Source organism: Olea europaea, chromosome 8, assembly GCF_002742605.1.
Source record: "Olea europaea var. sylvestris chromosome 8, O_europaea_v1, whole genome shotgun sequence".
Lineage (NCBI taxonomy): Eukaryota > Viridiplantae > Streptophyta > Magnoliopsida > Lamiales > Oleaceae > Olea > Olea europaea.
Genome location: NC_036244.1, coordinates 9,426,805 through 9,443,522, shown reverse-complemented (window position 1 = coordinate 9,443,522; position 16,718 = coordinate 9,426,805). Strand labels below are relative to the sequence as shown.

The window sequence follows — 16,718 nt, the reverse complement described above, 5'->3', positions numbered from 1 at the left end:
CTAAGATTTGAATCTACATACTCCATATTTAATTCGATTAAATATTAATTAATTAAGTAATAGATCTGCCATAAATCGCATCAACTATATATTAAAAGTGTTTATGTCCAAAGTCGATTGGATCTAGGACATAGCACTTACAAACTCCCACTTGCTCTAGATCCAATTACTTATGTATCAAATACCATAAGAAGCTAGATGATGATCATATTTATACTGCGACAACTCTTTATCAATGGATCTGCAATATTATTAATTACGGAAATTCGTTCTTATCTTTACGTCATTTCTATGTACTATCTCTCTAATGAGATTATATTGTCTCAATATATGTTTGGATCATTGATGAGACCTTAGTTCCTTTACTTATGCGATAACTTTATTGTTATCACAGTACAAAGGTATGTGATCAACAATACAAAGAACTACTCCAAGTTCATTAATGTGCATCTTGATCCACATTTCAACTCCTTACTACTTCTAAAACAATTATATATTAGGTTTTTGCTATTGAACCAATGGTTGTTTCACATTTTGAGCCATTCTAACACACCACTTAAGAGTAAATCAGTTTCTCCATATAAAATCTTTTCAAGATTTTATCTATGCGGATTGGAATGAGTTAAGTAATCTTCTAGATCTATCTCTATAGATCAAGTTGCTTCTCTCATATCGTTGATGAATAAATCCTTTAACTACCATTATTTCAAGATTGAAACACAGGGATGTTGTTTCCTATAATATTAGGAATGCGACAGTATTCCTACTATCTTATTGTAAATACACAATTCACCTTCATATTTGATAAGATCAAACATTTTGATTTTTGTATCAAACTGAAGATTTTAGCTCCAAGAGGCTTGCTTTAACCCATAATCACGGTATACAACTATTGCAACCAAAATTCAAATGGCTCTTAGTATGGCTACAGGTAAAATTTTTCATCAAAGTCAACACATTGTCTTTGTTTGTTACATTTTGATACTAGCCTTACTTTGTATGTCTAGATATTCCCATCCATGTTAACCTTTTATTGTAAACCATTTACAACCAATGGGCTTTATCCCATCAGGAGGGTCAACCAAGATCCAAACCTTGTTCACATACGTCGAGTTCATCTCCGATTTCATGGTCTCTTGCTATCTCTTTTAACACTTGACTTTATTTTTGTGCAATTAGTAGGTTCATTATCCTATATCAGTAATACCTGATTAGTAATTACGGATTCGCACCTTCTTGAAGGTCGAATGATCCTACTAGATTCATACAGAGCTGACATGTCCTCAGGAATCTCTACTTCCTGATCAAGAGTATGCCCCACATTAGATATGTGATCAAACTTGGATTCATCTACTTGGTTAACTATATCTGTGGACTCTTAAATTTTTTCAAATTCTATTTTGCTCCCACTGTCCTCTCTTAGGGTAAACATTTTCTCTAAGAGGACGATATGACGTGAGATGAAGACTTTCTTCTTAATAGGATAATAGAATTGATGTCCAAATATTTGTTTTGGATATCTTATAGATATGTATATATCGGACATATACTCAAGCTTATCTGAATCATTATGTTTCAAATAAGTGTTATGGTCCCAAACTTTCGTATGAGATAAATTGGGACTATTGTCTTTACATAGCTCATATGAAGTTCTATTAACCAACTTAGATGGGACATGATATAGTGTGAAGCACACTGCAATTAGTGCATGACCTCAAAAAGATTTTGGGAGGTTTGCATGGCTCATTATCAATTGCACTATATCTAATAGTTTACGATTCCTCCTTTCAAATACACTATTATGTTGTAGTGTATATGAAGGAGTTCACTGCAAGAGAATTTCATTCTCTCTTAGATAATTTAAAATTTATCTTTAAGATATTCTCACTTCAATCGGATCTTAGTGTGAGGGTATTTTTACCTATTTGTCTCTCTACTTCTAGCTTAAATCTTTTGAATTTTTCAAGAATTTCATGCTTGAATTTCATCAATTATACATGATCATTGATGATATAAGAAAAACCTCATCTGACATTAATTGACATGGGTCCATATACATCACTATGTATTATAGCAGTATTTATGCAGACTTATTCCTTTTCAAATAAAAGGAGATTTGGTCATTGTGTTAAACTGGCATAATTTGTACTTGTCAAATGATTCAAAATCAATTGATTCCACTCATACATCTCTATATAATTTTGGAATTGCATTTCATCTATATGATCAAGTCTGTAATGTCAGATTTAGGTATTATTCAGATTATCACTTTTCTGTCTCTTAACTTCTATACTCATTATATAATGCTTAATATTTAGAATATAAATGTCATTTTGTAATTTACCATAACCATTAAGATCTCAATCAAGATAAATAGAAACAACAATTGTCCTTTATATTAAAACAATTCATGTCCGAACATGAAATGCATATAATGCTCTAGTTATGGTGGGTACAAAGTAACATTTCTCTAATTCCAATGCTAAGTTCAAAGGCAACGGCAAGAAGTATGCTCCTACAGGCAATGCATCAACCTTTGCTCATCTTTAACGTATGGTTCATCTTCAACCTTTGCTCAATGAGTGTGCATTCGAGTTTATTTGTATCATAATTCATAATTAGTATGAATAATTCTCTGACAGATATTTTAGAATTAAGTCAATACGTAGTTCTTGGTTCATGATTGATCTTAAGTAAGACAATTTCTCAATGCTAATAATCTTCAATACACCGAAGATTGCTTTGTCATTTTGAACAAGTATAGTTGCTTAGAAGTCTTATATCCTTTCATATATGATTATTATCATACAACTCTTTATAATGAAGAATCATATGTTAACATCTACACTCTCATGTTGCTTCCGTAACTCAGGTGACATAGTTACAAGTATCACATACTTTGTAGTACTATTATCATCACTGCATTTATTATAGCAGTCAAATCTTCCTTAATCAAGTCATCAGCAGATATCTCTAGAAATGACTACTCAAGGATATAACCAATTTTCTTATGACTAAGAACAATTCTCAGATTATAGTGCCAATCAAAAAATTTTAGTTTTGGTTGTTGGCATTCAGTATGCCGTTCAAATACATATGATTACTCAAAATTCAATATATAAATGACAAAAAGAAAAACAATAATATATAAAATACATCAATTAATTTAACATGAATTTTTATTAAATAAATTATGCTCTCATTATTTAACTCAAATTTATGACCCTCTCACATAAATTTATGAAATCCATACTTGACTCCCAGTAGACTGGGATCCCATTTGTTATATTAAGACCTTTAGTGTATTCAACAAGCCTTTAATAAAATATTTAGGTAGATATTATTATCAATTGTATCTCCATACAACTCCTAGATCATTAAGCTGACAACTCATTGTCTTCACACATCTTATATGTTAGTTTAATATACCTCTAAAATTTATCTTCTTGGGTGTACTCAAAAAAAGATAAATTTTAATTAAGTCGAACCCATCATTCGGAAATATCTAATATTTCATAGTGTCAAACATATCCCTAATAGACCAGCCTTGAGTGTACTCAACAAGTTGAGACGATTTGAGACTCTGATTTTTAACTATAATGATGTAAGGCAAATAATAAATTGACTTAATATCAAACGTTTCATCAACATTGATACAATCATATATATAATTTATTACGCATCAAGCATGAAAATAAACATATATATAATATAATAATAATAGCTTGGACAATTATGGAGTTTTACTATCTAGTCTTCCAGAGCTATAAAGAAGACTAGTTGGTCAATTCCTAAGGGTCTAGCATTGAATCAGTATCACCATGGTTTCATTCTCTTCTCATGTATTCAATTAGTCCAATTGCAACATGTATCATATACTAGATGACACGTAGGCCTAAATGAAATTGGACTCGCAGGCCCATAGTAACAATAACAATAACGAACTCACAGGTCAAAAATGATTAACAGCTTGTAGACCCATAGTAATAACAATAATAGGGGGCTCGTAGACCAAAATAATTAAGTGGTCGAGGCTTATAAAATGACAAGAATAAAATTAACTATTCAACACATCCATATGATCGAGTCCATATCAATCCACTAATAATACATTCATTACATAAATGTATGCCGATATAATATCTAATATTATGTGCAAACACGCTTCAATTTTCTAGCAATTAAAGTCGTCTAAACTCTTTTAGACAAATGAATCGGAACAATTAAATAATTGATTAATCGTATTAATCTTTATTTAATTAGAGAGCATATTTAATTAAAATTAAATTTTAATTAAATATCGAATTAGAATCCAACTTTAATTCCAAAATTATAGGGCTGGACTATTTAATTAAAAATCAAATTTTAATTAAATATCAAATTAGAGTGCAACTATAATTTCAAAGCTTAAGGAGATGTAATTTAATTAAAATCAAATTTTAATTAAATAGCAAGATTAGAGTCCAACTCTAATCCTTAAATCTAGGGCGAAATTATCTGATTAAAATCAAATATTAATTAAAACCATATTAGAGTCCAACTCTAATTTTAAGGAAAATTCTAGGGCGACACAATTTAATTAAAATCAAATTTTAATTAAATGTCAAATCAGAATCGAAGTCTAATTTCAAAAACTTATTTGGGTGAATAATTAATTAAAAGAAAATTTTAATTAAGTATTAAATTAGAGTCCAACTCTAATTTAAATTAAATTAAGATTTTAATTTAGGATAAAACTCTTAAATAAAATAAAATTCAATTAGGGGTCAAAATTTATTATTTAAGTTAAAATCTAATTTTAACAAAAACATAAAAGTCATTAAATTTAAATAAAATTTTAAGTATGGGCCAAAATTTAAAATTATAGGTCAATCCCATTTAAAATATAATTTTAAAACCATTTTAAAATTCAAATTCAAAACTATTTTGGAAATTACAATTTGATCCAATTAAAATTTATTAACAGGACCCTCAAAAATTGAAATTGCATAGGGGCCCCTCCATTTAAAATTTACAAACTGATCCTTGTCATATAATTGTAGACGGACCCCTAAAATGTCGAAAATTGCTTGGTAGCCCTCCTTTCAAAATTTACAGATTGACCCCCTTTTCTTTTAATTGCAAACGGGTCCCCATAATTTCATAAATTTCAGGAGAAGCCCCCGTCTTCATTACCCCAAATCTGAAAACCCTAGAAATTTTTTTTCTTTTTGTGGCGCCGATTCACCCCATGCGCTACCACTGTCAAAGCGATGACGCGTCCTTTTAACAGCTGCGCACGGGTTGCTGCTGCTATAGCGACGCACATTGCAACACCCAGCTACGCCAGGCATTGCTGTTGCGCACTGCTGCAACCACGTTAGTCGACGCTGCTGCAGGGCCACAATTCCAATTCATTTATTTATTTTTTATTCCGAAATCAAATTTCACAAATATGAAACACAAAATTTTCTAATTGCTAGAAACAAGAAAAGAACATCAACTTTTGATTGTCCCAAAAAATTTAAAATAATTTCTAACAAACACAAAGTATGCTCTGATATCACTGTTGGGAATCTACTTATCATGCGCAGCAAAAAATAAAATAATTTTCAATTCCCAACAAGAATCGTCATTGTGTTTAGATGAAAATTGTGATAAAAGTCATACCTTTTTTCTAGATCTGAAAACCCATTTACTATTTCTTTGTTTCAACGATCTTGATTCGCCACCCATAGTTATCCAATTGTCTAGCCTCCATTGGTGATCCATATAGAGAAAAAGATTGTAGGATTATGATTTTATTCTTGTGCTAGCAAAAATAATGATTTTTCTACATATTTGAAACCCCTAGTCATTTTATATAAGTCTGAACGGGTTTGGCATGACCCGATCCAATATTTAATTAACATATTTAATTAATTTTGATCCGTGAGTTAATTAATTCAAACATATAAATAAGTAACCCAATTAATTAATTTATACAATGCTTGTTAAATTAATTAATTGATAAATTACGATCTTCTAATTCTCTTTTTGTGTGCAACCCATCAAGTTCCCTATTACGATGCCTAACAACGTGAAATATTATTTTGATCTAATCAAAATTGATAAATTAAAAAACTCTTTTAATTTATCACCAATTCACACTCGCCGTCCCAAATTGACATTTAGCAAAGTGTCAGGGCAATACATGTGACAGAAAATATCATGTGGTATAACAAAATCAAACACATTCGTTTACTATAAAACTATAATCATTTCATCAATATGATCCGATCAATTAAGAGATATGGAAGTATGTAAATCTTAATTATCAATCATATCTTTACTCCACTATTAAGTCAATATAAGTGAAAAACTCCTTTTCAACTTATGAATACACTTTGGCCAAGGATTTCGTTATCAACTTAATTGAATGAAATGCAGATCATAATCTCTTATTATCTAAAAGTGACGAATCATCTATTAGTCATTCACAACCTTCATACGATTCTTGATATACCTAAACGATGCCGTATTAGCGGCCCTTGGTAGAGCAACATTCAACACTGTCAAAGCATAACTGTTTTCATATAAGGCACTATGACGACATCAAGTCAAAGGACCAATTCCACTACCGAACGTTAGAAGTTAACCACTGACACTCAGATAGTTATCCAATGTTTTGTTCTATAACTAAACATCCATGTATTCATTCAAGTATCACAACACTTTAGTTTGTGAGATCAGCTACTTACTTCACAAGTAAGAAATGCTACATGTGATGGTCTATCCGTAATAACGATATCAGTATCTTGTCATTACTTACGATCACGGATGATTTAAAATTTAATCATATGTAATTTGTATTTTACAATCACAACTCCTTGTGATTAACAAATTACTAAAATTTGAATCTACGGACTCCATTATTCAATTCAATTGAATATTAATTAATTAAATAATAGATTTGTCATAAATTGCATCAACTATATATTAAAAGCGTTTATGTTCAAAGTCAATTGGATTTAGGGCATAACACTTACACCTCTATGTTATGATGTTATCATTTCTACTTTTACATTGATGGATCATGCCCATATGTATGATGGAGTCTACAATACTTAATTAGAGACGAGGCTCTTGCCTTGCCCTGATATCACTTTAAGCCCTCATCATGTGATACCTTTGTGTTAGGATCTTAATCAAGAAAATGGCAATGACATAGGGATATCTTGTCTGATGTCATGCCAGAATGAAGGCAATCGGGTTGTCCAAGTAATGCACAAATTCAAGTGGGATGAAGCAAGATATTGTGTTGGTTTTGTGATTCTACAGCAATTGAGACATGACAATGTTTAATTTACTCGATGACGACATCGTAGGACGGAATTTGGAAAGACAAGTCAGATTAGACATTGATCGATGTATTGATGAAGGCATGTATTCGATAGCATTGAATAAGAATTAGTTGTTGACAACGACCTTACCAATGACATGACGATGCATGTCAACATATGTTAAAATGGGTAAAATACTCTTGATCTTATGTTTGCTAGAAATACTCTATGCATTGTGAAGAAAAAGGTATGAAAATTAAACCAGCCAAGTCTATGTTGATTTTGTTTCTCTTGCACAGTATTCTTATTTTTAGACAATTGAATTGACCATTCAAATTGCAAATTGTTGGACAAACCCCTTGGAAGGCTTCCTCTTTGCAGGCTAGCGGTGCTAATTCGGTAACATGTGAATAGAGATGCAATACGAATATGTTGACAGCTTAATCCTGCTAGATTTGGATTAATTTATATGTACACCATAAGATATAAACAATAGATTACACCCTCTCACATGGAGGGGACCCACAATTTTTTATTATATGTGAGCCCCTTCCATGTAAGGGAGTGTAATACTTTGTGTACACATAGCACAATCCACTAGATTTGCAGTAAATAATAATAATGTCTACTAGGAAAATTAAAAGTATGGAATTTTAGATAAACAACTAGACACTTATAATAAAATGGCAATTAGTCATCAAATTAGTGATGTCTAATTTGCCGAACAAAAATGTTGTTTTTGTGTGGTATGATATATTGAAAGAGTAATGCTATTTTCTATCTTTATTATCGTAGTTGTCTAACGTGGCATACATGTAATTGTTAGTTATTTGATATATTAATGTGGTAGTTTTTAATTGCCTCGTGTATTAAATCATTAATCGTCACATATACATCAAATAGAACGAATAACAATATTCCTATTGAAAATGCCAAAATATAATGACACTTAATGGTTAAGTTAATCACTTGAATTCATTAATAATGTGCTTTGAAATAAATTAATCCAAAGTGGATGTGGGATCTTTTCACTTTGATATTATCTTTGAGAATAAAGGTGACTCATAATTTTACTAGTTTTGCTACTGCTTTTCTACGTCCTTGACTTCTAATTGGTTTGGTTGTATGCGTTGTTTATTTTGCTTATGCCTAAATTTGGAATATTTTATGTGTACACCCTATGATATACACAATAGATTACACCCTCTTACATGGAGGTGGCCCACGATTATTTTATTATAGTGGGCTCTTTCGATGTGAGTGGGTGTAATACTTTGTATACACCATTGTGTACATATAGTACAATCCGCTTGATTTTGCGGTAAATAATAATAATGTCTAGTAGGAAAATTAAAAGTATGGAATTTTAGATAAACAACTAGACACTTAGGCCCTGTTTGATATAGAGAAGTTCGATAGAAAATGGAACTTCATTTCCATCTTCCACAAATTATAGGTGTTTGGTAGTAAAATAATTCCATAGAATTCACTCTCTAGGCATTCCTCTCATGCGTGTCTTTTCCAGCATTTGAAGGAATTGATTTTCCCACTTGTATGGTGGAAAAGTGAATTCCAGCTTCTTTTTTCTTTTTCTTTTTTTGCAATAGAAATAAATTATAGAAATAATTCTAAAAGAGGATATCCCTTAAATTGAAAATTTTTATATAAAACAAAGTCAAACGAACACCAAAATATAGATGATTTTTGAATTTTTTTTTATACAATAGAAACAAATTCTATCCTCAATACCGGTAAATTTTATCCCTCTAATTGACAATTTTCATGTAAAATAAAGTAAAATGAATACCAAAAAACACTTTTATTTTAACATTTTTCACGTAAAAAGTTATACCAATTAAACACAATAAATTGACAATTGTCAGGAAAATAATTTCTAGACAATTCAATTTTCTGGAATTCATTTTTTTCTACCCAAATTCCATCTTTACAATCAAACGAAGTTTTATAATAAAATGGCAAATTAGACATCTCATCAAATTAGTGATGTCTAATTTGCCGAACAAAACTGTTGTTTTTGTGTGGTATGATATATTGAAAGAGTAATGCCATTTGCTATCTTTATTTTCGTAGTTGTCCAACGTGGCATATATGTAATGGTTAGTGATTCGATATATTAGTGTGATAGTTTTCAATTGCCTTATATATTAAATCATTAATCGTCACATGTACATCATATAAAACAACTCCAAGCAACAATATTCCTATTGAAAAAGCCAAAATATAATGACACTTAATGGTTAAGTTAATCACTTGAATTCATCAATAATGTGCTTTGTAATGAATTAATCAAAAGTGGATGTGGGATCTTTTCACTTTGATATTATCTTTGAGAATAAAGTTGACTCATAATTTTACTAGTTTTGCTATTGCTTTTCTACGTCCTTGACTTCTAATTGGTTTGGTTGTATGCGTTGTTTATTTTGCCTAGGCCTAAAGTGATATTGCTTAATGATTTTTTTTACATTTTTTTTTTCGTGGCTTTGCCTTAATAAAAAAAAAAAATAATAATAATAATAATAATAATAAGTAACCAAAAAAGTTACATGGACCTCCGACTCGGAATGGACAATGCAATGATAATTCAAAAAAGCATATGCGAAAAACATTGGTAATATTCCCTTGCAAAGCTGCAGATCTTCACTTTACCTTTTATCATTTTTTCATGTTTTACTTTATCTGTTTTTAGCTATACAGCCTATACATAATCATGATTATGCGTGCATTTTCAGGTTATTACCGTCCATTCTGATTATTTGATTAAATAATATTATTTAGAGGAAATTGCAAAGAAAAATTCTAGATGAACAGTGCTGAGATGTCGGTGCCTCAACTCATAATCTGAATGTATCTGAATTTCAAAAATTCAGATGTAAGGCTGAGACACCCACCATATCAGCCCCTGTCAATAAGCCTGTCCCCAGGCCGTGTTTTTGTAGAAGAGTTCAATTGCAAAAAGTTTTTTTTTTTTTTTTGAAAGAATGAATTTTTGAATAGTGTATTGATGAGAAATGTATGGTTAAAAAATAATGAAAAGTTTTGAATTTGCGTGTAATATTTTTATTGAAAAATGTGTGGTTGAAATGATACTAAAACACTGTTGAAAAATATATTTATCCAAAAGAATGGAGTTCAAACAAAGGCTAAATAAAAGTATAGTGAATTGGGCTTAATAGATAATAAAAGCAAATGAATCCATTAGACAATATTAGCTAGCATTAATATAACTTCTCAAGAAAGCAACTTGTTCTTCTTCAAATTCGTGATTAATTGGAAAAAAATTGCTTGATTTTTTATTAAGGGTATAATAGACTATTTGATACCAAATTTGATCATTTTTGCAAGAATTATTAAAATTAGACAATTTTCAATTGACAAGCATAAAATACTAGTGTTTTGAGTCCGAAGCATTAGACTTAGATTTCCATTCAAAATAATTTGAATAAGAGCACGTTTGGCTAAGTTTAGGTCATGAAAAATTATTTTTTTACTTAATACTTGTAAAAGATACTTAACTCTTACTTTATATGAAAATATTAGCTTTTTCCCAAAAATTTTAAAATCAAATAGTACATAATTATTTACTCAAAGTAAACTTATGAGTATGGTGTTGCTGATCGTACATCACAGTCCACGTGGAAACCTCGTATTCGGCATTGAGGGGGAGAGGTCAAAAGAGTCATAAAAAGTTCAATGGCCGAGGTTGTTGCATTGAACGATGGGTAGTTTCACTACAGTCATCCGAAGTGGGTTTACTGTTAGATTTGAATCTACTTCTTTCTGCCGAATTCCTTAACGACTAGAAGAGGATCTAATAAGCACATTTTTGGAGATGATTGACTCGACGTTTTTGCTAAATAAATGTCAACCTTGGAATGTAGAGTGACTGACCTTTGTCAAATGTCTGTCAATGTAATTAATGTGAGGCAGCCAAGGTTTCGTAGATTAGACCACGTGGATTGAATCCAATGGACTACGTCGGCCTAATCACTATAAATAGTTAACTCTTGTAACATTTTAAAGGATGAATCTTCGAATGAAAAAGAGAACATAATGTATTTTTCTCATTGGATAATTTTCTTCTTCCACAAATATACACATTTACAGTAGATATATTACAAGGCACGTTCACATGTACATTGTTTTTAAACGACACCTATTGCACATTTTCAGATGTCAACATTTGGGTTTTGAGTGTAAACAAATAAAATGAAATGAATTTTGGGGTCAAATATGTGAACCACTTAAACTGATTTTGCCTGGAAGTTGAATGAAATTTGGTCGTGACCCTATACTCATGTTTGGTTTAGTTAAAAAATTTAATTAAAATCTAAGTTAAAATCAATAATTTATTTTAACTATACATTTAAGACTCACAACTTTTTATTTACACATTTCATAAATCTTATCAAAATCTACTAAAAATATTATTTTTATCTAAACCAAATAGGGAATAAATTGTATCTTTTCTTGAGGGGAAAATTAAGTTGTACCCGTTGAGTGAGGCATATTCTTTTTCTTAATTTATTCATGACCATATAACTGACAAATAAGGTCATGACATGGAGTAAGTTGGTTCGAATATTTCAATACCCGAAATCATCAATTACATTTCAAATATTTCCTTAAATTGAATGATTAAGGTCCACATAATTACGAGAATTGAACTAGAATTGCAGGGTTGGGTTGTAGACATAATTTTTTTTTTTTAAATAAAATTGTGAGCTAGAAATACAATTATCTCTTAGTATAAATAAATATTTCAACATTTTCTTAACCTGTTGCTAATATATCACCAAATAATATCAAATTTTAAAATAATAGAATCCAATATCTGGCGAAACGTATCATCGAATGACATCAAATATAAATAAAGCATGAACACCAAATTACATACCGAAAGAATAAACAAAAAACTAAAACCAACAATATGAAAGTTCTAGATTCTACATAATGTATACATAATTAAAAAGAAAAGTGCATTAATATGTTCGTTTGTCGTTCTATCTAATTTAACATAAGAGTCAAGCTACATATACAAGAAAAATTTCACGGATGTTTTATAGATAACACACAACGTTGTGGTGGATTGTTTAGTTTTTGTAATAAAATATTTACATGGGACCTATACATCCCCATGTGAGAGCCTATAAACCTTCTGTGGATTTTTTCTTCTGAGAATAATCCTTAACACAAATATAGTTTGGTCTTGGGTTGCACAAGTGGTTAACATCAACATTTTATATATTTGAAGACTCATATTTACATATTTATCCCTTGTTTCAGCCCCATTTTTTTGAAAAAATACATTCTTAAACAGTATTTTGATATCATTTCAACCATTCATTTTTCAATAAAATAATATTACACGAAAATTTAAAACTTTTCCTTATTTTTTAACCACACTTTTTACATCATTACACTATTCAAAATGTATTTTCTTGACAAAAATGGGGCTCAAACAAGGGCTTAAATAGTTTAGTGACTTATTATCTAATATTTAAAGATTTTGGATCTGAAACTACAAAATGCAAAAGTTAGGGGCTCAGCTATAATTTTCTAGTCATTTGGATCCTAATGAAACTCGACTCTTCAAGCCCAATTTCCTCCTATATATACACACGCACTCAGTAGTCAATACTCGCAAAGGAGCACACAGTCACCGAAAAATGGCTTTCCCTTCAACTATCTTCTCACTCTCTCTTCTCCTTGTCCTGTGCACACTCCCCAAAGCTACGCACGCTGGGCTCATATTAACACTTGTCAACAACTGCCCATACACCATTTGGCCCGCCATTCAACCGAACGCCGGCCACCCCGTTCTCGAACGCGGTGGTTTTGCCCTCCACACCTTAACCCACCGCTCCTTCCCGGCCCCCACCACCCACTGGTCAGGCCGCGTCTGGGCCCGTACCGGGTGTACCTATGCTAAAGGTCACTTCTCCTGCGCCACCGGAGACTGCGGTGGCCGTCTGGAATGTGAGGGACTTGGCGGAGCCGCCCCCGCTACTCTAGCACAGTTCACTCTCCACCACGGCCATGCTGACTTCTCCTCGTATGGAGTCAGTCTGGTCGACGGGTTCAACATTCCCATGACGGTCACCCCCCACGAAGGGAAAGGCCAGTGCCCGGTGGTCGGGTGCAGGGTTGATTTGCTCGCCACCTGCCCACATGGGTTGAAGTACTATGCTCCGGATGGGCATGTCATGGGTTGCAAAAGTGGTTGCACCGCCTTCGGCACGGATGAGCTGTGCTGCCGGAACCACTACAACAGCCCACAGACGTGTCATGCTTCGAGCTATTCTGCGTTCTTTAAGCACGCGTGTCCTGCGACAGTTACGTACGCACATGATAATCCTTCGCTGATGCATGAATGCTCTTCGCCGCGCGAGCTCAAAGTCATTTTCTGTCACTAATGGCCAAAAACTGGAGTTGGGCATGGAAAAAAAAGCAGATATTTTAGCTTATTTTAAGTTGTGATTGCTGCTATTGTGTTAGACTCGAGTAGTGTTTGTCTGTCTGTATTTTGATATCTGTGGTTTTTTTTTTTTTTTTTTTTTTTTTGTGGGTAAGCAACTATTGCTAAAAATAAATTATGAGGTTAAAATTATGCTATGACTAAACCCACTAGACCAGCTGTATCGATTTTGGTTTTTTATTCTTCAAAAATGAAGGTTTGGCTTTGCAAGATTACCAATTTATAGAATTTCGTTTCAAAAATATCAGAAAATGCAATGAGGAAATCAAGACGTGCAAGTAGAATTGAATTTGTCATAATTAAACACAATTATTTTTAAGGTCTCGTACTCTTTTTTTCTTTTTTTAAATGTACTTCTCTCTCCCTCTTCTTTTTAACCAAATATTTTTCTTTAAAATAATATTACAAGTAAATTAAATTTTTTTTAATTTTTTAATAATACATTTCCGATCTATTTATTATTTTGAAATGTATTTTACACAAAAATGGCTTCCAAACACCTCTAAGTTAATAGATTTTAAAATAATGATTTTTTTTTTTTGAAATGTATGTCTAAAAAAAAAAGAAAAATAAGTTTAAATTTATATGTAAAATTATTTTATTGTGAAAATAAAAAATAAATTTGAGAACAAATAATTAAAAAAAAAACAAATGGATTTTTACTTGCGTCTCTCTCTCTCTCTCTCTCTACATCTTTTAAAGAAGTTGCATTTTTACCTGTGCCACGTTTTACATATAAAAGTTATCTGAATTCTAACATGCCACGTTTTATGAATTTCTTTTCGAGACAGCATTTTGTGATTTAGGAAAGTTGATTTATGCGACAAGAAAGAAACACAAGTCTATCGACTTGATAATGGTAAGATTATGATTCTCATAAAATATTTAGAGGCAATATGATATGGATTAAAATTTAATTTTAATTTAAGTTAAAGTTAAATAATTAAAATATTAATTACTTTTTTTATGAATCCATAATTTTTCAACTACACATTTCAAAATTTTTTATAACAATTTATTAAAAAATCTACTTTTAATTTCCACCAAACACCCTTTTAGCCTTGTTTTATATTTTGTTAAATATTTTCAGTTAAAAATGCGTACCAAATAGTTTAATAAAAAAAATTGAGAAAAAAATGTAATTAATTTTTTTTTTTTTTTGGATTTTTTATATATATATCTTGACAAAGAATGTCGTTAAAAATGTCGAATATAAATAAGTAATTTTAAAATATTTTTCACGGACGGACAAGCAGTCACCTACTACATTTCTTAGAGTAATTAATTCCACTATCGAACACAACCCTAATTGCAAAAATTGTCGTAGTTACCCAATAATTAATGTATTTTGTGAAATAGAAAAATTGAGACAGGATTGGACAATGTGCAGACCAAGGTAAGGAAAGGGGAGAATAATGCTACAGGTACAATAATTTTGACATTATAATTGACAATTTTCTTACATACAAGAGATAGAGCCCAAGATTAAAATAATCACAGGTCCCAAATACAATAATTTTTACATTATAATTGACCGCCTTCTTATATACAAGAGATAGAGCCCACGATAAAAATAAGGAATAAGCCTCCCAGCCAGAAGAAAATTGATCGAAGCCCTTACCTATACAGTCACAGTGTGCAGGCTCGACGTGAATAAATAATTTCAAAAATGAAGTGGCCCACACCCGAGCTGTGAGTGAAAGTAAGGGCTTTTAGCAAATTCTTTTTGGCTTTGTAGCATGACCTTCAAAATAATCACGAATTTCATAATTGTGAAAGAGCTGTACGTGTACACCGTGCACAGGGTTGACAACGGTTCGGTTATGGGTCGGTTCAACCAAAATCATAACCTGACCACCAATATTTTGACCATACTATAACCGCACCATAACCACGTAAATCGGTTCGGTTTAATTTGTATCTTGGTTCGGCACGATTCGATTCGATTAATAACCACGAAAATAAATTATTTTTTATAGGTTCATTCATTAAATTGATATAAAACAATTTATGATAAAAGTCAATGAAAACAAAAACACAATATTCCAAACGAAAATGCAAACATTATCCTAATTTTCAATTGTAAAATACAAATTTAACAAACAATATTATAAATATAATAATACTAAATTTTTCCTTCATTCTTAATTGTTGAGCATCGAAGTTATTTGATTTATTCTTCTCTACAAGTCTTACTAGCATAGATCAGCATTAAAAATTGATTCCTATTCATCATTGGCATTACTATCACATCTAGAAAAAAATCGAACTCTGTTTTTACATGATCAACAGTAATAGAATGGCTAACAACGACTTGGACCGTAGAGACAGTGGAACCGTGCGCGAGTTTGTGGTTTGTGGAGAGTAGTGTTTGCATTTATATACTGTTATACTAATGCTATTATGGATTAATGGTAAGTGGGTTGACCGAATGAGTCAGGTAGATGTAATGAGGAGGGAAGAGATTTTGTTTTGGCCTGGACAGAAAAGTAGTATAAAGCCCATAATCAATTCAATTGTATTTTTTTTTTTGATTTTTTTTAACGGATAATCGGTTCGGTTTTAGTTCGACGACGTAAATACCATACCCGCACCATTACGAACCGGTTCATTAAAATCAAAACCATATCCGCCCCATTGCACCATCGGTTCGATTTTTTTCGTCCCATTCTATTCGATTAATCGCGATTTTCGATTTTGACGGTTCAAATTATCATCTCTAACCGTGCACACTGCTTTTTTCGAAAAAGGAAACGGACGAGTACACGTAAATTGTCTCTCTTAGGATATTGTGCAGATTGTGACTATTTTGTCCAAGTTTTCACGTTGTTGTTAATCTTTTACACGTTGCCTGTGCTCATGTTAGCTTTATCTTCTACTTTTTCTATTCTTTTCAAGCAAACTGGTCCCATAGTTTTATT

The 16,718-nt window shown here is 31.4% G+C and overlaps 1 protein-coding gene across 1 annotated transcript; it reads left to right on the top strand.

Annotated features, from left to right (window-relative positions):
- The first annotated feature begins 12,945 nt into the window (after window positions 1-12,945).
- LOC111398749 (osmotin-like protein) lies at window positions 12,946-14,012 on the top strand. The gene has a single exon (XM_023025822.1). It carries the CDS (start codon window positions 12,989-12,991, stop codon window positions 13,733-13,735), a length of 747 nt encoding a protein of 248 aa, XP_022881590.1. The 5' UTR covers window positions 12,946-12,988; the 3' UTR covers window positions 13,736-14,012.
- The last annotated feature ends 2,706 nt before the right edge of the window (window positions 14,013-16,718 follow it).

What these genes read in the sequence shown, in the direction of transcription:
- LOC111398749 (XM_023025822.1), top strand. Translation starts at nt 12,989, where the DNA reads ATGGCTTTCCCTTCAACTATCTTCTCACTCTCTCTTCTCCTTGTCCTG.